Genomic DNA, 24,889 nt, shown 5'->3' with positions numbered 1-24,889 from the left:
CAAAAGACAAAACAAAAATCACAGTGATTCATTAAGATATTTGAAGTTTTACCTTAATATAAAAAGGGGCAAACAAGATTCTGTGTTTTCTAAATTTCTTATATAATAAGCACAGTTACTTTTCCAATCACAATATTAAGATGGTGACTGGGAAGGTTGCACAGTAACAAGCATGATAACCTGGGTTCAGATCCTTGGCACCCACAGAGAAGCCTGAGCACAGAGGCACGTCCATGACCCCAGCCCTAGGAAGGCAAATGGGGAAAACTGCTGGAGCTCCCTGGCCAGCCTTGATGAACCCATGAGCTCCAAGATCAAAAAATAAGGTAGAGAATTCTACAGAGAGAGAGAGCACCCTTTAATCTCATCTCTATCCTCCACACACATTAGTATGATGAATTACACTGACTTATTTTAACCATATACACTCCTGTCAAATACATAAAGAAGTGTCAAGATGTGTGTGTGTGTGTAAAAATTTAAATGGTTGTAAGAAAAAAAGTCTTATGTTGGGATTTCAATTCTGAGTGTGATAGTTACCAGAGCTAATCTACTGATAGGGTGTGTAGTTTTATTGGTGGATCATAAAAGTTATTATTGCAACTCTGTTCTCTAATACAATCTTTTGTCATTTCACCTTCATACCCCCTCTGCAAATAAGCCTTGTGAGATTCATATTCAGAGTTGCTAATAGAAGAATGCACCTGTTTGTATTTTCTGTAAAAACTGTTACCTTCTATTTGGGTATGGCATATCTGGGGGGCATGCATACAGTAGGAAGACTTTATTATACCATCTGTCAAACTCAAAATTAACTGATCATACTTTTTACATATTCCCACCAAACTCTGCACTCATTTGCTGTGGCTTTATAATCCTTTATCTTCATTTATTTTCTTAGACTATTAAACTTTTTACATTTGTCTTTCTTCCTAGCCAAGACCTACAACCATATCTTTCAGTGATGTTCCTAAGGATCTTGCATATACCCTTTGACATACCAGGTATCCCAAAATCCAGTCCTCAGTATCACTGTCTTCATTTAGTTTCTGTAGCTATGATAAAGACTAACCAAAAGCAACTTTGGAAGGAAAGGTTTATTTGGCTTACATATCCTGGTTCACAATCTATTGAGGGAAGCCAAGACAAGAACTCAAGGCAAGACCTGATACAGAAGCCATGGGGAAATTCTGCTTACTGGTTTGCTCTTTGTGGCTTGCTCAGCCTGGTTTCCTACACAAACCAGGAATACCTGCCCAAGGGATGGCACCACACGTGGTGGCCTGGACCCTACCACTTCAATTATTAACCAAAAAAAAAATGTCCTATATATTTGCCTAAGGCAATCTGACTGAGGCATGTCATCAGCCTATTTGTCCAGGTTTATGTTGAGTTGACAAAGCCAACCAGTACAAGTACCTCTTCTCCATCTCGTCATTACAGCTATAACCCAGAGTAGTCACACATCTGCTACACTCAGCTTTTTCCCACTGACCATAGCTGAGCCCAATCCTGGGGCCAGCGATTCACATTTTGCTGCTCACCTGTGGTGATTGTCATTCATCTGATGCCTCTTACTCTCAATAGTGGCTTTGCATTGAACAAAAGTAGAACTGCAGAAACCAGTGTGCTTCAGTCTTCATGGCCATCACTGACTGTGTCCTACCTGTTCTCGCTTCCTTTTAATCCCACTGTCTCCTGCCTTCTCTGCAGTCCTGTGTCTGTCTTCTACTGCCCTTGAGGGACATGATTAGTAAAGTCCTCTGTCTTTGTTCACAGCCTTCTTTTTCTTGGCCAGTAAGCAGCTTACACAAAAGTAAAGGCTTCCATAAACCTTAATACCACCCATAGTAAGTTTCTGTTCAGAGCTTGTTATTTTAAAGTTAAATGCCTAATTCTCAAGGTGATAAGAAAATTATATGTTTTTCTCTTCATGCTTTTTTGTCCTTATTTTCTATTACCAAGCAGGGAGATGAAGCTTTGACTATCATTCAGAGTTTAAGATCTTTCAGAAACTTCTTCCCTAGTCAAAAGTCATCTTCTCTCCTCGGGATTCTTAGTTTTTATTTGTGCCCCCTTGGTCACATGTGTGCACATGTACTTTGTGCCAGACGCCAGGCTGGATACTGAAGGCACTGAGACACAGATTGTTTCCACGTGTCTTGTCCTAAAAGAAGAAAACTGCTAGAGAAATGACAACAAATGAATAAAACTAAGGAAAACAGCCAGTGTACCCAGTATGTGCTGTGATGTTGACTGACTTGGTCTTATGCAGACAACCACAGCGGCTGTCACATCCAGCTCTTAATTTTAACTTGTTTCTTATAGCTGTGTGAATGTAAGTGACCGTATATGAATACAATGGTCAGCCCCATTCTCTGAGGGACAGTATCATCTTAGAAACATAGCACAATCCCAGTAGTCCTCAGGGACTATATGTGAATGTATATGTGCCTTTGTGGAGACAGTGTGGGTTTTTCACATGGTCAAAATCCAACAGACACAGAAAACTATACATTGAAAGCTTTACAACTTCCTATGGTAGGGTTCTCCTACTTGAAAGAAACCCTTTTATGTACCCTCTGGTAACCTCTCTGAATCTGTACCAAATAAAACACTTCTTTAAAAACTCGTAGATGCAAACAAATACTAGTAAAGATTCTTTTTTCTTTTTCAGGAAAATTCGCAAATGTTCCAAGGTAGACCTTGCAAAGATATGTACCTTAATGAGTATTTTCCTCATGGAATAACAAATGGAGCTAGTTGGTATAATGTCCCAGGTAAATAAAGATCAAGGCTTTACAATGTGGGTTTCCCACTCTCCTAGATAGTGCTGCTTCCTAATGATCTTTTTCAATCTTGAGGAAGAACTATTTTTTCCCTAATGCTCAAGTGATTTAAGACATTACAATAACCTTTTAACTGCTTTGCATTTGGTGCTCTTTGAATTCTGCATAGACATATCCACTGGTGTTTCACCTCCAAACCATTCTAGGGCCTTCCTGTGCTAATGGGAAGACAGTGAGAGCTTTATGGAAATGCAGATCAAAGGGCCCCCGCAGGAGTTATTACTATTTTCAATAACTGCAGGGCCAAGATAATTTGTTTTTTTTTTTTTTAACTAGGAATAATTCTCACCTTGTAGAGTCTAAACTATTTAAAACGTATTCTAAGTGATAATTTTAAGTTTCTGTCTTTAGGTGGAATGCAGGACTGGAACTATTTACAGACAAATTGCTTTGAAGTAACTATTGAACTAGGTTGTGTGAAATATCCATTTGAGAATGAACTGCCAAAGTATTGGGAACAAAATCGAAGATCTCTAATTCAGTTTATGAAACAGGTAACTACTCAAAAACAAGTGTGAGTCCTTCCAGGTCTAAGACAAGCTTTGTGTTCAGGTGGTTTTTATATAGTGAAATTGGAGTAAGTCTTTAAAACACTCATGTATGAGTGTTTGTCTGCATATGTGTGTGTACACCCCATGGAGGCCCATGCAGTGTCCATGGAGGCCCTGAGGTCCCGGAAAGCAAAACCAGGGTTTTTTGCAAGAAAAGCAAGTGTCCTTTAGCCACTGAGTCATCTCTCCTCCCCCAGAATATACCTTTTCTAATTCTAATTTGTTTTAGTGTATTTTCCCTATTTCTGTATTCCAGTTTGTTTTGTATATTTACCTAGAAAATTCATGAATATAGATGAGTTTATTTGTCTAAATGAAGAAAACAGTGAGTGAACAAGGCAGCATTTGCTGTGTAAGGCTTAGTAGTCACTTTTTCCTGACTTTATAAAAGATGACATAGCTACTTAGAAGCATTTGCCAAGTGATGGACATGAAGGATATTCTTTTGTTGTCATTATGTGCACATATGCACATGTATAATGGTTTCCTTTTATGCACAGTGACAACAGGTAAAGATGCTTCAGAAATATATGGATGGTTAGCTAGGATAACCTAATAGGCTGTGCTATCACAGTTTATCATTTTCTTAAGTTTGTATACTAATGTTAAAAATACTTTGTGTTGTGTATTTATAGGAAAAGCATAGGACTGGTACAATAAACACTCCTAATCCACAGCTAGATTTAACAATTCTAACATTTGCTGGCCACAGATGTTTTTTGTTTTGGGTCATATGCTTGTTTTGGGCTGAACTATTTTAGTGGAAATTGGAGATATTCAGACATTTTGCCTTTAAATACTTGGACATCTATTTACATTTATTTTTTAATGTAATGTGTATGGGTGTTTTGCTTGTATGTCTGGTGCTTGTGGAGGCCAGAAGATCCTCTGGAACAGACACTTGTGAGCTGCCATGTGGTACTGGGACATGAACCCAGGTCCTCTGGAAGAATAATTAGTGCTTTTAACTGCTGAGACATCCCTCTAGCTTCTGAGCATCTATTTTCAAAAAATAAAAATATTCTATATGTCATCTCTAAATGCCCAGAATATTATACCAATTCTCAAATATTACATGATTCCCAGTCTATATTCAAATTTCTGTGTCCTACATGTAATCATATAGATATATTTACAAGCAGGGTATATTATATTTGATGTTTGTATCTCCTTGCCATTTTTAATAAAGAATATTCTTTCTTTTAAAAATAATCTATTCAAAACAGTTCTAGCATGTTTTCTTCTATAGCATCCTATATTCTGAAGTAGTCCTCACGTCCTAAAATTTAAAGTCTTAATATGTTCTTCACATGGCCTCTGCTTTCAGAGGCATTTACAAGCAAACACATGTTTTAAGGAGCATTTACATTCAGCTTTACTGGGAACACTGAAATTCTGGTAGCTTCTTTGTTTACATTATTACTAATCTGTTAGTTTGAATATGAGTTCCCAAAGTAATTAGGTGTTTTTTTCCTCTTAAAATCTGGTATTCTTGTCCTTTATACAGGTTCATCAGGGTGTCAAAGGATTTGTCCTTGATGCCACAGATGGTAGGGGCATATTAAATGCCACCCTCAGTGTTGCTGAAATTAATCACCCAGTGACTACTTACAAAGCTGGAGATTACTGGCGCCTCTTGATCCCAGGGACATATAAAATCACAGCATCTGCCCGAGGGTAAGTGATGAAAGCTTTCAAATTGAAAGCTTGGGAATAAGACAAACATGGGCTTCCCTCTAAAAGGTTATTTCCAGAAAGTCCCTCAGAGCCTGCTAAGCAACGCAGAGTTAAATGCATGGAGGGTTAGAGCTAGTTTCCCCAGTGAGCACCTGATGCCTGTGGCACTACACCGTCAAATAGACCTCAAAAGTTGTATTGTTTTGCTTTCCTCTTCTCTTCTTGTGACTTCCCTCACTGTTAATAGTAATTCTGGAACATGCTTGCTGGAGGAAGTGGGGGGAGGGGGGATAACTACTAATGTTCCGCTGAGTAAGGTCATGCAGTCTCACAAGAGTTCTGTATTTTATATAGAATGCCAAGTTCTCCTGTGCACTCATTTTTCTGTGATATAATTACATCATTGCTTTCATGAAAATTTCTGCTGATTGCAGTAAGGCCATTTTCCTCTTTATGTCTGTCCGAGAGACAGGGTCTCATGTAGCCCAGGCTGACCCCAAAACTCTGTCCTCTCAAGTGCATGCTGAACTAACTAGATTTATTCTTTATTTTTCTTTTTTTTATTGGATATTCTCTGCATTTACATTTCAAAAGTTATCCCTTTCTCTCATTCCCACCCCCTCTCCCCCTCCCATTGCCTCCATGAAGGTGCTCCCTCTCCCACATCAGCACTTTGGTGTTCCCCTACACTGAGAAAACAAACCTTCACTGGACCAAAGGCCTCTCCTCCTATTGATGTCAGAAAATGCTATCCTATGCTGCATATGCACCTGGGGCCATGGGTCTCTCCATGTGAACTCATTTGTTTGTGTTTTAGTCCCTGGGAGCTGTGGTGGGTTTGGTTAGTTGATAATTTTGTTCTTCTCATGGGGTTGCAGACCCTTTCAGTTCCTTCAGTCCTTTCTCTAGCTCCTTCATTGGGGTCCTCATGTTCAGTCTGATGGTTAGCTGCAAGCATCCTCCTCTATCAGTCTGGCTCTGGTAGAGCCTCTGAAGAGGCATCCATATCAGGTTTTTGCCATTAAGCACTACTTGGCATCAGCAATAGTGCTTGGATTTAGTGGCTGCATATGGGGTGAGGCAGTCTCTGGATGATCTTTTCACCACTCCCTGCTCCTCTATTTGTCTCTTTATTTCCTCCCATGAACGTTTTGTTCTTCCTTCTAAGGAAGACTGAGGCATTCCACCTTCTGGCTTTCCTTCTCTTGTGCTTCATAAGTTCTATGGATGGTTTCTTGGGTATTCCGAGCTTTTTGAGCTAGTATCCGATTACCAGTGAGTACATACCATGAGTGTTCTTTTGTGACTGGGTTACCTCACCCAGGATGATAGCATCAAGTTTCATCCATTTGCCTAGGAATTTCATGAACTCATTGTTTTTAATAGCTGAGTAGTACTTCATTGTGTATAATATATACCACAATTTCTGTATCCATTTCTCTGTTGAAGAACATCTGGGTTCTTTCCAGCTTCTGGCTATTATAAATAAGGCTGCTATGAACATGGTTGAGTATGTGTCCTTATTAGATATTGGAGCTTCTTTTGGGTATATGTCCAGGAGTGGTATAGCTGGATCCTCAGGTAGTACTATGTCCAATTTTCTGAGGAACTGCCAGACTGATTTCCAGAGTGGTTCTGCCAGTTTACAACCCCACCAACAGTGGAGGACTGTTCCTGTTTCTCCATATCCTTGCCGGCATCTGCTGTCACTTGAGATTTTGATCTTAGCCATTCTGACTGGTGTGAGGTGGAATCTTAGGGTTGTTTTGATTTGCATTTCCCTGATGACTAGGGATGTTTAGGTGCTTCTCAGCCATTTGGTATTCCTCAGTTGAGAATTCTTTGTTTAGCTTTGTACCCCATTTTTTATTAGGATTGTTTGATTCTCTGTTGTCTAATTTCTTGAGTTCTTTGTATATATTGGATACTAGCCCTCTATCAGATATAGGATAGGTAAAGATCTTTTTCCAATTTGTTGGCTGCCATTTTGTCTTTTTGACAGTGTCCTTGGCCTTATAGAAGCTTTGAATTTCACGAGGTCCCATTTGTCGATTCTTGATCTTAGAGCATAGGTCATTGGTGTTCTGTTCAGGACATTTTCCCCTGTGCCTATGTGTTCTAAGCTCTTCCCCACTTTCTGTTCTATTAGTTTCAGTGTAGCTGGTTTTATATGGAGATCTTTGATCCACTTCGACTTGAGCTTTGTACAAGAAGATAAGAAAGGATCGATTTGCATTCTTCTGCACGCTGACTGCCAGTTGAACCAGCACCATTTTGTCTTTTTTCCACTGAATGTTTTTAGCTCCTTTGTCAAAGATCAAGTGACCATAGGTGTGTGGGTTCATTTCTGGGTCTTCGATTCTATTCCACTGAAGAAAATGAACCCATGGCTTTTCTTTCTTTCTCTCTCTCTCTTTTCTTTTTTTAGCCAACTAGTAAACCTGGTTGTCTTTATAGTCCTTTACTATAGGTGGTATAGAATTGGAAATGCCTATTTAATCTGAAACTTCTCCTTTGTTGTTGGTTTTGTTTTGTTGCTGTTTTGAGGCAGGAGCTGGTGAAGTCCAGGCTGGCTTCAAACTTTCTGTGTAGCTGAGGTTGACCTTGAATTTCTGGTCCTCCTGCCTCTGGAGTGCTAAGGTTACAGACACATCACCACACTCAGCTGGGGTTTTTTGTTCACGATTTAGCAAGAGTTGGTACTACCACAGAATACTCTCCTCTCCTTTGTAGCCAACTATTTGTGAGTTTAGTTTGAGTATTCACTGGAGGAAAGCTAAGTTCAAGGAGACACTTACAGTTGTTAGTGCCTTTCTTTTCACCAAGAACAGAGAGCTTTTAAATAGCCAGTGGCTCATACATAGGCTCAGAAGCCCACGCTATTGCATTACAGGTTATTGTTTTCTTCTACTTTGGCAGACTAATTAGAGAAACTAGAGCCACCAGGGTGTCTGAGAAGCAGGCAAAAATCATGTCTTTAGTAGAGATGCCCTAAGTTGCTGCCTCAGGCTTTCCCACCCACATACCATAAATACTGGCAAGTGGATTCAGACTCCAGGAACCACTGGGTATCTGTACTAAGCTCAGACTTGCATTTGAAATCATATTTTACTTTTTTATCATTTTAAATGTATGAATATTTTGCCTACACATATGTCTGTGCATGCCTGTTACCTACAGCAACCAAAAGAGGATATTGGGTCCCTAGATCTGGAGGTATTAATGGTTGTGAACCATCATGTGGGTATTGGGATTTGAGCCCAGATCCTCTGGAAGAGCAGGCAGTGAGTGCTCTTAACCACTGAACATCTTTCCAGCCCCTGAAATTCTGTTTGTTTGTTTATTTGTCTGTTCCTTTGTCTTGAGACTGAGTCTCTACATAGTCCCAGCTGTCCTGGACCTCAGTATGGTAACCAGGCTGACTTCAAATACAGAGAACTGCCTGCCTCTGTTGAGATTAAAGCTGTGTACCACCATGCCCAGCATGAAATCCTTATTTGAATCTTAGAAACTCAGTCATACTATATACATTTACCTATATCTGTTCTTTGTTAATTATTTTAGATAATAAATTGACTTCAGGTTGAAACTTGCTTCTCTTAGAAATGACATAAGTTTACTTCTCTAATTTATTCATTCTCTGCACACCTCTATTTCCCCGGGCTTGCATACTGTGTAAGTGTGCATCTGACCTGTCTGCTTTGTTATAGGTATAACCCCGTCACCAAGAACGTGACCGTCAGGAGTGAAGGTGCTATTCAGGTCAACTTCACACTTATTCGATCTTCAACAGATGCAAACAATGAGTTAAAGAAAGGAAAAGGGCATAGCGCCAGCACTGATGACACCAGCGACCCAACTTCTAAGGAGTTTGAAGCATTAATCAAACACCTTTCAGCTGAGAATGGCTTGGAAGGCTTCATGTTAAGCTCGTCCTCAGACCTGTCTCTGTATCGATACCATTCATATAAAGACTTATCTGAGTTCCTGAGAGGCCTTGTAATGAACTACCCTCACATTACAAACCTTACCACGTAAGATCTCCCTGTTTTTCTTCCTTCATTTAAGCGGGTTCATTGATGCTTTGCCCCATGGGAACGGATCTTATGCTTATTTACAGGGTGAATGGGGGAGCTGATGGATAAGAGTTGGAGTCTTATTTAACAGGGACATTTTTCTGACAGCCTTGTGCATTGATGGAAACTTCCTGTTAGACTAATGATGTGTGGATGGAGCCTTCTAAGCGTCAAAGTTTCTCTTCCTATCACTTCCTTTGATTGGCACATGTATGCTGAGTTCCTGCTGCAGATTTGTATTCTCACTAAATGTTTGGCTTCTTTTATTTTGCTGAGGGCAATGGACATACTTTGGAAGGCTGAGCTCACCTGTCAGGGATGTTTATGCCAGGAGCATATAAGCTGTACACTTACTGAGTGTATGCTATGAATGTATAAGCTGTCTTCTGCACACCTACTGAGTGTCATTTAGTCTTTTACTGTTTTACTCAGTTCATTTCATTGATTCTAAAATTTTGCGAGAAACTTTAGCTTTTTAAATTCTGATTCACAGTGTTTACAAATGCAGAGCAATATTTAACTTGGAAGAGCTAGCTAACTTCCTTTCTTCTACTGACCTTTTAGTATTTCTGCCTTGTTTGGTTTCTAAAGTCATCTGCCATAGCCTAACTACTGCATACAGCCAATGGCCTCTCTTAAATAAAGCCGGATTGGACAGTGTCCTGCTAGCTAACTTTTTAAAGAGGCTCATTAAATATTTTAGCCATTCTAATTCAAGATGTTTTATGTTTTTTATTTCAAAATAATTATTTATTTTGAAAATTACATAATTCCTTACAGTACAACATATCTGCCATTGGTAGTCATGGGCTTTTTAAGTAGTATATCAACAGGTACCAAGTTCCACTGAATGGCATTGTGACAAAGCAATCAGTTTATCCTGCTAATGTTTGCAATTTAATGCTAGTACAGTACTCCTGTCTAGGTCTAGGAAATCTTCCGTCATAGTAAAGAAATCCAGCCTTGAGCTGGGAACTCTTGTGAAAGTGAGAATTTGATAATTTATTTTGTTTTTATTGACTTAACTTTTACTTGTCAAACTGATGTTGCATTTATTTTAAGGTATAAATTGTTATTTATATCGATGACTTTAGATTTTAAAAAGAGAAACTCCTACATTTAGTATATTTAAATATTTCCATAATAAGAATTAAGTGACTCAGTAGAAGACAGAGCTGGGGCAGTGTTGCGAGGCGAGAGGACTGAGTCTGCAGGCTGCGGAACAGTCCTGGCTCTGAGTCTGGTGTTTCTCAAGGAAAACCATTCCTCCTGAGGTTTTCTGATAGTGAGTCTCAGTCCATAAAGACTTTTAAGGCTTCTGTGCTTCATTTTCTTCATCTCAATTTCTGTTTTAAAGTCTGTAAGTTGAGTTTAACATAACACAATTGCTCGCTGACTTTCTTTCTGGTTTCTGAAAGTTTGGGACAGAGTGTTGAGTATCGTCACATTTGGTCCCTTGAAATCTCCAATAAGCCCAACATATCAGAACCCGAAGAACCAAAGATTCGTTTTGTTGCTGGTATCCATGGAAATGCTCCAGTTGGAACTGAACTGCTTTTGGCTCTGGCCGAATTTCTTTGCCTGAATTACAAAAAGAACCCAGTTGTTACCCAAGTAAGAGAATAGTTTGTTTTGCCATACTTCAAAAATAAATGCTGTGGGATCATTATTATCAGGGCACCATTAACTTTGTAATTTCCTAGTAGAATTTGCACAGAAGCACTTTTAGTACATTGTGGTACTGTCAGAAGGAAAAAGAACTGTCTTTGCATATGCTCACTGTTCATAGTGTCATTCTAGTATAGTTCTTTGTATATGTTGAAAAGCAAAGAACAAAAAAATACTGAAAATTTACATTCAGTCCAGTGCTGCTGTAAGCTGAGACTCCCTTTATCCTTGCCCACAGTTCTGTATGTTCTAACTTGAGGAACTGCCATTCTCAATTACTTAATAGACAGGTCACTTTACTGAAAAATACAGTGAAATACATAATTCTTTTTACCTTCTCAGTAATATAAAATCACTGGGTATCTTGGCTGCCAACAATTGCATATAAATTAATATAACACTATCTAATTCAGCCATCTGTGACTGTAGCAACAAGGTCTGTCCTAGGGGCTTAGTTGCATATGATTAAGAAGCCTGTTCTGTGTTGTTATAGGGAAAGGGGGGCAAGAGCATTCATCTACTAACACTGCTTATACTGGACTTAGGAGATGTGGGAAGAATGAATGCATGTTGAATATACACTGACTGTGCCAAGCACTATAGCTCAGCACCGAATATACATTGTTGCTCACTCCTTGCCCTTGCAAGGAAGGGAATCCCTTGATACAAGTGGAAACTGGGTAGAGGCATCCATTAATTTACTAAACATCTGCAAGTCAGTAACCAGAAAAACAAATCTAAACCAACATATAGTCTATTGTTTGTTTTCTTTTTCTTGCAATTAAAAGCAAAGTGCAAGTGTATCTTGTGCTAAAGTTCATACCGTGTTGCTATAGTGCACCACTTCCCCAAGGCAACTGGGGAAGAGCTGGCGTCTGGATCAGGATCAAAAGGGACCTGTGTCCCTAGGTGAGATCAGACTTGGATCAAAATTTTTATTACCTTCACCAAAGTTGATTCCATTGACAACTTCTTACAAGTTGCAAAAGTATCTCCCAGACACTTTTCATTTGTTTTCTCTTAAAATGAGACCATATCTAAGATAGTAAAATCCCTGGCTGTATGTTAGAAATATCTTAGAACCTTTAAAAGTACCAGTGTCTGGACTTCATCCCCAGGAAGCATCAATATTTCTTTTGCAACTCCTTAGACTTTCCTCCTCACAAAAATAAACTGCTGCGGCTTTAGGCTGTTTTTTGCTTGAGACAAAGTCTCACTATGTAGCCAAGGTTGGCCTTGAACTTGCTATATAGCCCAAGTTGGCTTCAAACTCATAACACTCCCCCCTCCACCTCTGAAACTGTGGGGTTATAGTTGTGTACACCACAAACTACAGATCAAGCTTGGGACTTGTACATGTTAGGCACATGCTCTACCATTGAGTTTAGCCCCAGCCCAGGTTGTTCTCATATATAACCAGACTTGTACCTACTGGGCTTATGGTAGTAAGAGACCATATCATAACTAAAATACGTTAGCAGGAATCTCTGAGCTTCTGAAGCCATGGGACATGGTGGAACCTGACAAAGGAGAAAGGTGGTGATGGGATGCAGAGACCAGTTGGTTGGTCTGTGGTGAAGTGGAAGTTACCTTAGAAGGAACCTCCCAAAGCAAAATTTAAGAGCCAGTGAGTTAAAGGTATCACGTGTTTTTGGAAAGAAAGGGTTTATTGTGCCTCTTGCTTTGAGGGAATGAGAGTCCATCATTATGGTGAAGGCCTATAGTGGTTCAGACTAGGAGGTGGCCAGTCATATTGGGTCCAAAGTCAGGAAGCATGGAGATGGAGCCATCTTCTGCTTGCTTCCTTCTTTCCCCCTTTGTATTTTGTCTGAGAACCCTGTCCATGGGATGGTGCCATAGACACTGAACGTGTGTCCACAATTAAACTTCTCTAAAACCACCCCACAGGCATGTCCAGAGGTATTTCTGAGGTGAGTCTATGTCCATTCAAAATGACAGTGAAAATTAAGTGTTAAACTATCAGAAATATGAAACACTTCATAAATTATTTCATGCCCCATTAATGCCTGTGGACACACTGTTATCAACTCTCCTTGTCTGAAACCGCATCCCCATTTTCAGATTTTATATTCCCTCTTGTAATCCAGAAAATGGTCCCATCGTTATTACTAAGGCAGTGACCAGAAAATATATTCTGTAAGGGCCAGATAGTATGTGATTAGGCTTTGCAGCAGCACACATTTCTGCAGCTGCTCAATCTCGCCATTAGAATGCACAAAAGTAATTAAACATAAATGAATGGGGCTTAGTTATGTTCCAGTAAAACGTTACACAGAAAAGCAGCCAGGAAACTGGATTTTACATGTCAGGAGTGCTTCTGTGACCACTATTCTTTGTCACCAAGAGGCCACAAAGAACATTAGATACACAGATTGTCTCATCTCTTTTTAAATGTATTTGAAACAAATATAAATTTTAGTTTGCACTCAGTTCTTTTAATGTTTTGCCTTTTAAAATAACTATTTAAAATGAACAATAAAGACTTTGTGTTTTGGTGGTAAAGAACCTGTCAGTTCCACAAAGCTAATGAAGTCTTGGTTTCTTTTTTATTTTAGTTGGTTGACAGAACTAGAATTGTGATTGTTCCCTCTCTGAATCCAGATGGGAGAGAGCGAGCTCAAGAGAAAGACTGTACCTCAAAGACTGGGCACACAAATGCCCGTGGCAAAGACCTGGACACAGACTTTACAAGTAGGTCTAAACTTTAGAGTTGAATACTTTTGAAATGAGTCTTTTTGTGCTAGGTCAGCCCAACTTTGTAGACAAGGAATGTGGTGCTTACTTGTATAAGCTGAGTGTGAAATAGAAATCAATATAGACATTCAGAAAACATTTTAAACATTTTTTTCTTTGACTTTGCAAAAGTAATTGAAGGTGTGTGTGTCTGTCTGTGTGTGTGTGTGTGTTTTTAAGAAACTTAGTTGAGATTACTGGGGTATTTCAGTGCCTAAAGAAGGTAGCAAAGGCCTCTTCTCCTCTGCCTATCTGAATATATGTACATACACAGCATATGTGCATGCTGCTATATATAATGTACTAATGTGCACATATTGTCTCAAACTATGCACAGCATGGAATAACCTCCTCTGAGAACTTTTTTTTTTTTTTTTTTTTTGCTTGAGGCAGCATGTGGTAAGACAATTACCCATACATTTTTAGTTGTTGTTCTTCTAAATAGGATTTTTCTGTGTGGCCCTCGCTGTCCTGGAGCTCACTCTGTAGATCAGTCCAGTCAAGATATCTACTTGCCTCTGCCTCCAGAGGACTGGGAATAAACACACACCACCACTGCCTAGCTACTACCTACAAGTTTTGTAAGCCAGCGTTGAGATGGGATTCAAATAGAGTATTTCTTTATACTTTCACAAAAATTTAAAACTTGATTTTTATCTTTAACTTTTCTATTTTTAGGTAATGCTTCTCAACCTGAGACCAAAGCCATCATTGAAAACTTGATTCAAAAACAGGACTTCAGCCTTTCCATTGCCTTGGATGGTGGTTCTGTGTTGGTCACGTATCCATACGACAAGCCAGTGCAGACAGGTATGCTGTGTCAGTTCTCACGTGCACTATTTAATCCTAGGACGTTACAAGTCACTGAGTAATACTTCCTCTAAAAGTTTTACAGTGATGAACTTTGCTCAAATAATCGGCCTTTGAAAATTATCCATACTGTACTTAAAGAATTCAGACAGGTTGGAAAAGGAAGACCCAATGGAGGCCAAGCTATATCCAGTGGCAGCCTCTAGTTATATCTGTTCAATGAGCTCTACTGTTGGATTTTAAGAAACTACTGTTTGTAGATTTTGAGAATACAAAAGTGAGTCTGACACAGTGACAGTGCTCATAGTAATAATCAAACCACTCCCTTCAATACCTTACACCTTGCCTCGTGGGCTGTACCTCATGGTAAGCTAAAGAGTTGCTTGTTAAGTCTTCCCCAGGTCATGGAAATGAAGACAGTTTGAGTTATTTTCAATGTAGCTCACAAGGAATATTGTTATTAGGCCCCAGCTGTTCTTAATTGATGTACAATAAAACCAAGAGAAGATTGTATCTTAGTATAGTAGCCTGTTGTATAAATTCACCACTAGTATTTTTTTTAATGTAAAGATGTTAGATCCTAAGTATGATTGTCTTTGAACAAAACAATGTTGTTATTTATGGTAACTCCTCAGTAAACTTCAGTGGAGTGCAGAACTTACTAGAAGGAGAAAAGAGAACTTGAGTCCACCATACTGAACTTGAACAAAAATCTTTTCAATTTTTCCACTGACTTCCAAATTTTTCTTCTTGATAGTGGAAAACAAGGAAACTTTAAAGCATTTGGCATCTCTTTATGCAAATAATCATCCATCAATGCACATGGGTCAGCCCAGTTGCCCAAATAATTCAGGCAAGTATTTCCCCCACCCTGGGTTACTCATTTTGGTTGATTGCTTTTGGGAGAGGAGAGTCTTTGGTCTTGTTGATCCTGTGTCTCACAATGATTTTTATAGATGAGAGCATACCAGGAGGAGTAATGCGGGGAGCTGAGTGGCACAGTCACCTGGGCAGCATGAAGGTATGATTTGGAGAACACGGTTAGATGGGCTTAAGAATGCTGTTCATTGAGCAAAAGCAGGTACCTTCTCTAAGGTAGAAAAGTGACTGGTATCTAGCATCTGCCTTGTAACTTCCTCAACATGCTTAGGCCTTAAATTAACCTGACAGTAATCTTGTATTTCAAATATTCTTAACTATATAATTTAGGAACACTGACTATATTTACAGTCTTATATAACCACTACGAGTCTACTTCTAATTTTTTTTATTACTTCAAGCTGTACCTGTACCAGTTAAGCAGTGAGCGACTCCCTGTTCTCTCTTCCCATAGCTCCTGGTAACTGCTACTTCTGTCTAGGAATTTGCCCATTCTGAATATCTCCTAAGTGAACTTACATGTTAATCCTTTTGTATCTAACTTCTTATATTAACATAATTTTTAAGTTTATCTATTTTGTAGCACATATCACATACCTTTAGAACAAAACATTATTCCATTGTACATAGCATCTTTGTTTATCAACTTATATGTTGATAGACATAGGCATATAGTATCTTTAAACCTGAGTTTTCACTTTGTTTAGGTAGAGACCTAGGAGTGGCACTACTAGATATGGTTTTAATTCCATGTTTAATGTTCTGAAGATCCATAAAGCATTTCTATAGCATCTCAACCACCTTACAGGTGTCAGCTACATTCAAGGATTCCATCTTTTCTGTATCCTCAGAAATGCCTGTGATTTTAATTTACATATCCTGACAGACATAACATCATCTCATTGTGGTTTTCATTTTCATTTCTCTGATAGCTAATTATATTGGAGTTACTTTTTATGTGCTTGTTGGTCATTTGTATGGCTTCTTTGGAGAATTTCTCTATCCAGGTACATACGTGTACACATAATATAGGTAACAACAATCAATGAAAACAGAGGCCATAGATTTGAAAGAGAACAAGGAAGGGTACATAGGGGGTTTGGCGGGAGAAAAGAGAAGGGAGAGATTATGTAATTACATTATAATCTCAAATATAAGGGGGAAAAAGACAGGCAGTAGAGATGACTCAATGGGTAAGAACACTGAGTTCAATTCCCAGCACCCACATGGTGGCTCACAACCATCTGTAATGGGATCCAATGCCCTCTTCTTGTGTGTCTGAAGAGCTACAGTGTACGTATATACATAAAATAAATAAATAAATCTTTAAAAAAGAAAAGGTATAACAAAAAAAGATGAGGTTTCTTGACAATGTGAGAACATTAATATCATTAGATAAAGGAGAGTTGAGAGGAAGGTGGCAAGTAGAGTTTGGAATCTGTCTGCATAAGTGGTTCTGCACTTGACCAAGTGCTCCACTATGGCAGTGGTCTGCCTCCTATGCTGGGGGAGCAGCAGTGGGGTTCAAGAGTTGAAAGGCAAGCTGGCTCTCCATGTGGACTTACTTGTTGAGCAAACCCCCAGTAAACTGTCTATCCTTACAGGCACCGTTGGAAGCACCACCACCACCAGTTAGAATGGGCAAGACATAGTCACTCTCCTCAAGGGACATTCTTGAGGAGCTGTTCTGTATGTGACCACTTACTGTACATGCTGATTTGGAAGACGTATCACAACTGCTGCTTACATCACACATTTTCTTTTTTGTGTATTTGTTTTACCAAGTTAATTTTCACATGTACTAATTTGATTCTGGACTTTATGTTTCAGGATTATAGTGTCACCTATGGCCATTGCCCAGAAATCACCGTATACACAAGCTGCTGCTACTTCCCAAGTGCAACTCAACTCCCTGCCCTCTGGGCAGAGAACAAGAAATCTCTCCTTAGCATGTTGGTGGAGGTAAGCTTGTTTTAGTTGTTTCCCTCTGATACTGAGGATCAAACCCAGAGCCTCTTGCATGCTAGGTTTCATTAAAGGAGTGTATTCAATGAAAACCTTTATTAAAACATTATTTTTAAATGTATATAAAAAGAAGAATTTTGTTTTATTCTTTGTGTGTGTGTGTGTGTGTGTGTGAGAGAGAGAGAGAGAGAGAGAGAGAGAGTATTTGTGTGTGTATGCTGTTCACACATGGGCCATCATGTGTATACATGTCAAAGGTTGAGGTCATTTTCTACTGTATATGTCTTGATGTACCCAGACCTCACTAATTTGCTAGCCAGCTCACCCCAGGGCTCCCTGTCTCTGCCTCCTGAACACTGGATTACAGGTGGGCTGCCATGTTCACCTAGCCTTTTACATGGGTCATAGGGATCTAAGCTCCAGTCCTCACACTGGGGTGGTAAGCACTCTCTGCTCTGAGCCATCTCCTTAGCCTGAGGTTTATTCATCTTTTTGTTGCTAAGATTGACACCGTGAATCCATGTATTCATATATCTTGAATCTGCTGTAATTGGGAGCTTCTCATTCTTCAAGCTCAAGATCACACAGTTACAGTCAGGGTTGCCATGGGTGAAAAATCATTCAAGGCATTTAAAGACTAGCTAACACTTGTATTGGAGTTCTTATCTCTGGCTCTGACTAGGAAGCACTGACTGATTAGCAGATAGAAGCAGAGTCACTTGGGACAAAAGGTTAGCTAGGCTGACTAGCTCAGGTCAGTTTGGACCCAACCCAGAGCTGTAATACACACATGAAACCCTTTTTTTTTTTTTTTTTTTTTTTGAGACAGGGTTTGTTAATTTGGTGGTATTGGCCTTGAATTCCCTCCTACATAGCTAGATTATAGGCTGTGTCCTACAAAGTTTTGTTGTTTTGTGTTGGGTGTGTATGTGTGCACACACACATGTTTGGTTGATTTTGATCAAGCCTGAAGCTATTGCCTGAAAATATCTGCTGGAATTGTGAAAATTATGTTATATATATATATATTTTTTAGGTCCACAAAGGAGTCCATGGGTTAGTAAAAGACAAGACTGGTAAACCAATCTCTAAAGCAGTCATTGTACTCAATGAAGGAATAAAAGTACACACGAAAGAGGGGGGTTATTTCCATGTGCTTTTAGCTCCTGGGGTCCATAACATCAATGCCATTGCTGATGGATACCAGCAACAGCATTCACAGGTAAGAAACTCAAGTTGGATTTGATAAGTGCTTATTGTTATTAACACTTGTGTCTTATCTTGAAACTCTTGTTAGGAAGCAAGAAGTAAAAAGTATGCCCACTCTTGATTACAGAATCAATTATTTTTTTGTTGCCAAAAGGTATTTTTCTATTCCTCAGCAAAAAAAAAAAAAAAAAAACTTGCATAGCATTTGTATAGCTGACACTTGACTACCTCCTTGGTTTGCTTTCTAGACCCAGAACATTTAGTGAAGCAGGACTGCTGTGTCCTAAAGTGCCTTTTGCAAGTTTAATCTTAGCATTTGATGTGCATGGGTATTTGCTTGCATGGCTTGTGCACCATTCACATGCAGTGCCAGCAGAGGCCAGAAGAGGGTTTGGACTCCTGGAGTCCATTGAACTAGAGTTATGGATAGTTGTGATCCACTGTTTGTGTGCTAGCAATCAAACCTGGGTCCTCGAGAAGAGCAGATGGTGCTCTTCACTGCAGAGCATCTCACCAGCCCCTTAAGTGACTTCTTATGATTCTTTAATTTTACCCTTTTAGGTCTTTGTGCATCATGATGCAGCCAGTTCTGTGGTAATAGTCTTTGATACAGATAACCGGATATTTGGTTTGCCAAGGGAACTCGTGGTAACTGTGTCAGGTAAAGACTTTCAGTTTTTAGTATTTGACGTTAAAACCAGTTCTGCTGTTACACTTCGAGAGTGGCTAGCCCTAATAAACACCTCTAGGTAACTGCTTTTCCCAGAGTCTACTTATCTAAGCCTGATTTCTCAAGCTGATGTTGTCCCATATGTTCTCCTGACTTGCCTCTAACTTTTCAGGTCTGTCCTCAAATTCATCTCTACAGAGAGACTGTTATTATCTCAAACCTACATTTTTGCATCATCTTAGTCATCAAGGGCCTCATATGTATCTGCCCTGTACATTGTCTACATATAATACCTCCCACCAAAACAAAAAAGCTCCAAGCTACAGAGAGTTGATCTGCATCCCCAGATCCTAGAGCCACAGTTGGCACAAATGGGTCTAACTGAACAGTGTTGAACAAGCAAGTGTTGCTTTATATCAACATCGTGCTGGTAACTAGAATTTACTCTTTGGTTTATTCAAGGTCAGGAAAGAGGAAATGATTCCCTGCCAAGGTTAATTTGTGCCATTGTTTGAATTACTTAAAGGTTAAGGGGGAAATATGTGGGGAAAGCAATGTTCCAGTGTACTGTGTACTGGTTGACACATGATCTTCCATTCATTTCTCAGTGTAACTTGGACTGAAGCTTTATTGCAGGGGTGGGGGTCTCGGGTAAAAGTGGCACCTTGGAAGCTCGGTATGATCACAGAGCCCCTGTGGGATGCTTACTGTTCTCTTTGAACCTGGCAAAATACAAAGAACTTGGTTAAAGGCACAGAAGTCAGGATTCAGCCATGGTTTAAGTCTAGCTTTGCCAGCTGTTAGCAGTTGCGCACTCAGATTTTATTTTATGACTATTTTTTCCTAAGGCTATTGTTTTGCTAATCGTGTATACACATTTAAAATAAAAAAAAAGAGCTTAAGGCAGAAGGATCACTGCAAGTTAGAAGCCAGTCAGGACTATACTAGTCTCAGCTAGGCTTAGATACAGTGAGACCCAGGATGGATGGATGGATGGATGGATGGATGGATGGATGGATGGATGAATGGATGGACGGACGGACGGACGGGTGGATAGGTGGGTGCTGGCAAGATGACTTAACAGGTAGCAGCATCTGGCTGCATAAGCCCAATGACCTGAGTCCAGTCAATCCCTGAAGCCCACAGTAGACAGAGAACTAATATTTACAAGTTGTCCTCTGACCTCCACATACATGCATGTGTGCACACGTGTGCACACACACAATATAAATTTCTAAAAATGTAATTTAGATACCTTTAAGTAAAAGAGAGAGAGAGAGAAAGAGAGAGAGAGAGAGAGAGAGAGAGAGAGAGAGAGAGAGAGAGAGAGAAGAAATAACAATGTGCTGGGAGTGCAGTCCAATGATAGAGAGCTAGGATCTAGGTCTATTCCCAGAACAGGAAAAAAAACAAGGGAAGGAAGGAAGGAAATGGAAAGGAAAGAAGGAAAGAAAGAAAGAAAGAAAGAAAGAAAGAAAGAAAGAAAGAAAGAAAGAAAGAAGAAAGGAAGGAATGAATGATGGAAAAAAGGGAAAAGAGAGAGAGATCAGTCTTGGAAAATAACCCTAAAGCAATTAAAAATTACTGGGTCCTGAGTTGTGCAGTTTGCTTATTGACTTCCCATTGTGCCACAGTAAATGTGCTGCTTCTAGAATGGCAGCGTGCTTGTTGCGTTGCTAGAAACGGGGCCCCAGGTGTCCTGCTTGCCAGGTCTACCACAGAGAATCATCTCCAGACAATCAAATTGCTCTTAGTTGTATAAAATTAAAGTAAACATCATATTATTAAAAGTGCCATCAGAGGTAGTTGCTTGTTAACACTCCCTTGTGGTTTTGTCGGACAGGTGCCACCATGTCAGCGCTGATCCTAACGGCTTGCATCATTTGGTGCATCTGCTCCATCAAGTCTAACAGACACAAAGATGGCTTCCACCGACTGCGGCAGCATCATGATGAATATGAAGATGAAATTCGCATGATGTCAACTGGCTCTAAGAAGTCCCTTCTAAGCCATGAATTCCAGGATGAAACGGACACAGAGGAGGAAACATTATATTCTAGCAAACATTGAAAAGCACGGTGTGCATAGCTCCCTGCATAAGTACCAGGCAAAATGACAGCTCCTCTTGGGAGACACTGCAGTAAGAAGATTACTTCCTCCTTCAAAGAGCTTTGGGAAGTTAGCCTGCTAAGTTCATACTCTCTGAATGTCACAGGCAGTTTTAACTTCCCTTCCTTAAAGTACTCTTAACTTTTTCTTTAAAAAAAAATCTGATTTCTGTTTATGCAGCAGAAGATGGGACAGCCATTTTTTTTTCTTTTTTAATTTAAGGTGGGCTGTTCAAAGATCCTATAGAAACAACATACAACCATCTAGTAGATGTTGTATTTTGCACATCAGGCATTTACTAGTGACTTTAGTTTTGTTCTTTTTAATTTAAAGGCCAAAAGAATCCAGAAACATTAAGGCAGGGACATCAGTCAGACTCTGACATAAAGCTTTAAAAACTCAAGATTTTTCTCCATCTACTGAGGAGTTCTCTTCTCCAGTTAGCAAATAGCTGGGGTTTCTCTTATTCAGGTTTAATGGAGGCTGGATGATTTTTAAACATATGACATTAGGAAATGAAATAATCGGGCTTCCGTATTTGTCTTTCTACCTGTTTCCAAGCTGGATCAGAACTGGTGGGCTGTGCTTTAAGCAGGATTTTACTACCTCTCTTGTAAGGTTTAGCAAAGTTCTAAATGTCCTCATCTTAAAGGAGAATTTACTGGCTTTGCTGTGGAGGCACCAGATGTCCCATGAGTAGAGGTGAAAGGGGGATGGAGCAGAAGCAAGGACATTGTCTGTCTTATCTTGGTAAAACCATAGGTGCTGCTGCTTTATCTGTGAAGCACTTGTTCTTTTAGGAATGCCTGTTCCTTAGCATTTCCTACATCTCATCCCTTCTGTGTACACACCTGCGGTTTCCATATGATCCCACACCTAAAGGTTCTGAATTCTACCACTGAAACTATCTAGAAGTGGAAGAATACTTGGATCCAAATGTCTACACTTGATGCTCCAGCCCAAGCCTTTGTCCTGTGATGGCATACTGTCATAGAAATACTGTGGCCTCTGCATATAGGCCTCTGCAAGTAATTTGGTTTTTTGTCCTAATGATTTCTTTGACAGTCTTTTCTTTTTTTCTTTTTTTCTTTTGATCAAGCAGTTATGTTAAACTTTTCAGTTCTGAGCTTTAACATATGGCTCTTTCCATGTAAAAAAGTCAGTTGAAGGACTGCCTGTGATAGAACATTGGTGTGAAGGTATCCTCTTCAATGCCAGTCAGGCAGAGACCTACAAGATTGGCATTTTAGTGTGTCTGTCTGAATGCTGTTCAGTGGAATGATGCTTTTTGTAAGTGTGAGTCTTACCAATGACGTAACAGTTTAATATCTTTGAATGTTTTTAATGGCCAAGTTGCTGCTGAACTTGTACTAAATCAGGGGATCACAAAACTAGCTCTTCCCTTTCCAAACTGTATTCATACCATTGATGTATCAGTTACCCCAAAGGCTCAGCTCTCCCAGGTCACTCAGCCACACTTGGTGAGGAATGCACCCAAAGTGGCTGTATACGGTTGAGATCTTGGTTAATGGAAGGGACTGAGACCTTGATATCTGTTAGCCTCAGTCACTTAGGTGGCTTCGGTCCAGCTGTTCTGGAATCAGTCCTGGCGTCAGCATATATGAATCCTTGTTTTTCTGCATGAACAGAAGAGTTCGTGGCAGTTAATGCTAATGAAGAGCACACGACTCCATTTTTCCAGTAACACTTTATGCTTTCCCAAATGATGTGTATCGTTCTTTTTCAGCTTTATTTTTAAAAGTGCCAAGTCAGAAAACCAACAAGTGGCCTGAGGCTGGGCCCTGCTTGGGACAACTAGAAACCAAGTTCATGTGACAGTTTTCACTTTACTAGAGTTCACTAATGGACACTTTCCACCTGTTCTCTGGAATTAAGTGTTTTTAACAGTACATCTCAGTAGTCACAGGCCATGCCTTGGTCACAGGCCATGCCTTCTTAAGTATGTATGAAGCGTTTTTTAGAGATGAATATATAGAATAGTTCTCTTCGTCATCTTTTCCTGAAATGAAACCCAAATTCTGCTCTTAGTTTTGAGTCTTTAATGAACTTCTAATGTACTGAGGTGGAAAATCAGGCCTCCCCAGCCTCTGTCACCTATGAACATGAATGTACAAGACCCATGACTACTAAGACTTTGTTCTTTGCCCAGCCTTCTTTGTTGTGAAACCAATCTAATCTCAAACTACTTTGGCAGCCAAGGGCATTGAAGCCATACGGGGCGGGCAGTGTTTCTCCTGAAGACCTTCCATTTCTTCAGAGTCCTGGACTCAAGTGTCACAGTATTAGGAAGTTTGCCCCAGTCTGAGATGTGCCTTTCCTTTGCTCATAAGATGTTCCTTTGTCCTGGTGATGAGTTTATAAGCCTTCTTCCCTCTCTGCTCCTTAACAAAAGCGACATGATGGATAGGTGATGTTCAGTGTCTGCCTGTGCAGATGCACTTGTGCTGATTGAGTTTGGTAAGATGATCTCCAGTAACTACACCAGCTGTGGCGTAGCAGTGAACTCTGGACGGTGCTGGGATCTGAGCCTACGAAGGACACTTGCCATTCTCATGGAAGAGAATTGGCTTTGGGACTCTGTTAGCTTCGAGGAAGGAAACATTGTGTGTTTGGCTCGGTGTACTTGGCTGGTTAATCTTTGATAATTTCGTCTGAATGAGATTTGCTGAATAATGAATATTGAATTTAAAAGTAATTATGAGTGAAAAATAAAAAGTAGTACTTATGTCTGAACTCGCTGCTTTTTTGAGCCAGCACCAGCTACGGAGACCACGACTCCCAACTCCCTTTATTCCCACCTGTTCCCAGCATTAAAGAAGTGGATTGTCTTCCCAGACTCACATTGTGCCAGATTTTGTCCCTGCTTTCTCAGAAGCTTCTTGGCTATGAACATGTCATGGTGTCTTACAGTGTGGGTCTCAGGTGGATTGTTTTATGGTGGCACCCAAGTATTTTCCCCCAATTTTTTCTTTATTGATATTACTAAAATTCCACTAATAGTTAAATATTTGATGATCTTTCAGTCTAGCAACTTGTTTTAACTTTAGGTTTCTGATTTGTTTTAATTATTGCAGTTGGAGGAAGTGAATAGGGCCTTTGATTAATGTCAGTTGAATTTGGGTTTCTAGTTTTTTGAAGAAAACCCTCCCAAAATATACTTTTCCTTTATACTTAGAAAAACTTTATTGGTAGTTCCACTTAACTCACAGAATATTGTCCTGGTTGATTTTGAAATTTGAAAGTAGGTTACCATTTTGAGGCAATTGGATAAAAATCATGTAGATACAGACAATTACAGTGTTTATAGATAGCAGAACGTGAATGCACTGGCTGCATTCTATGCTGCAGGTCTTGTGGGGGTGTGACATGGTGTTTCTTGTTTCTTTTACCTCTTTTTTCCGGAATCCTTCCCCAGATCCAAAACTATCCGTAGCTATTTATGTGACACAGCGCCCACTCGTCCTAAGTGCTTTAGTCTTTGTTTTATTCCATGCACTGTGCCTTCAAGATGATAAAAAGGGACTTTAAAAGAATCAAATAGTAGTTTTAAAAGGTTAATCTGTGTAATTTATGTGAAATCTAACTGTAATGAGGTCCTTTGTTTTTATATGTAAACAGATCTACTAATCCTGTATAAAAGTTATTTTATGA

At 39.6% G+C, this 24,889-nt stretch overlaps 1 protein-coding gene across 1 annotated transcript in view; it reads left to right on the top strand.

The window, feature by feature from the left end:
* CPD (carboxypeptidase D) overlaps nt 1-24,889 on the top strand; it is a 61,754-nt gene extending 36,865 nt beyond the window's left edge. Inside the window, exons 9-21 of the mRNA XM_080924563.1 lie at nt 2,678-2,780; nt 3,201-3,343; nt 4,908-5,077; nt 8,788-9,111; nt 10,572-10,767; nt 13,398-13,533; nt 14,254-14,385; nt 15,143-15,238; nt 15,342-15,406; nt 17,095-17,226; nt 18,266-18,451; nt 19,000-19,099; nt 20,952-24,889. Coding sequence (XP_080780689.1) covers nt 2,678-2,780; nt 3,201-3,343; nt 4,908-5,077; nt 8,788-9,111; nt 10,572-10,767; nt 13,398-13,533; nt 14,254-14,385; nt 15,143-15,238; nt 15,342-15,406; nt 17,095-17,226; nt 18,266-18,451; nt 19,000-19,099; nt 20,952-21,178 — 2,010 coding nt within the window. The 3' untranslated portion in view covers nt 21,179-24,889. The remainder of the gene's footprint in view (nt 1-2,677; nt 2,781-3,200; nt 3,344-4,907; nt 5,078-8,787; nt 9,112-10,571; nt 10,768-13,397; nt 13,534-14,253; nt 14,386-15,142; nt 15,239-15,341; nt 15,407-17,094; nt 17,227-18,265; nt 18,452-18,999; nt 19,100-20,951) is intronic.

The sequence above is a fragment of the Micromys minutus genome, assembly GCF_963924665.1.
Source record: "Micromys minutus genome assembly, chromosome: 10".
Taxonomy (NCBI): Eukaryota; Metazoa; Chordata; class Mammalia; order Rodentia; family Muridae; genus Micromys; species Micromys minutus.
The sequence above is the reverse complement of the archived record's forward strand: the minus strand, read 5'-3'. Positions and strand labels throughout refer to the sequence as shown.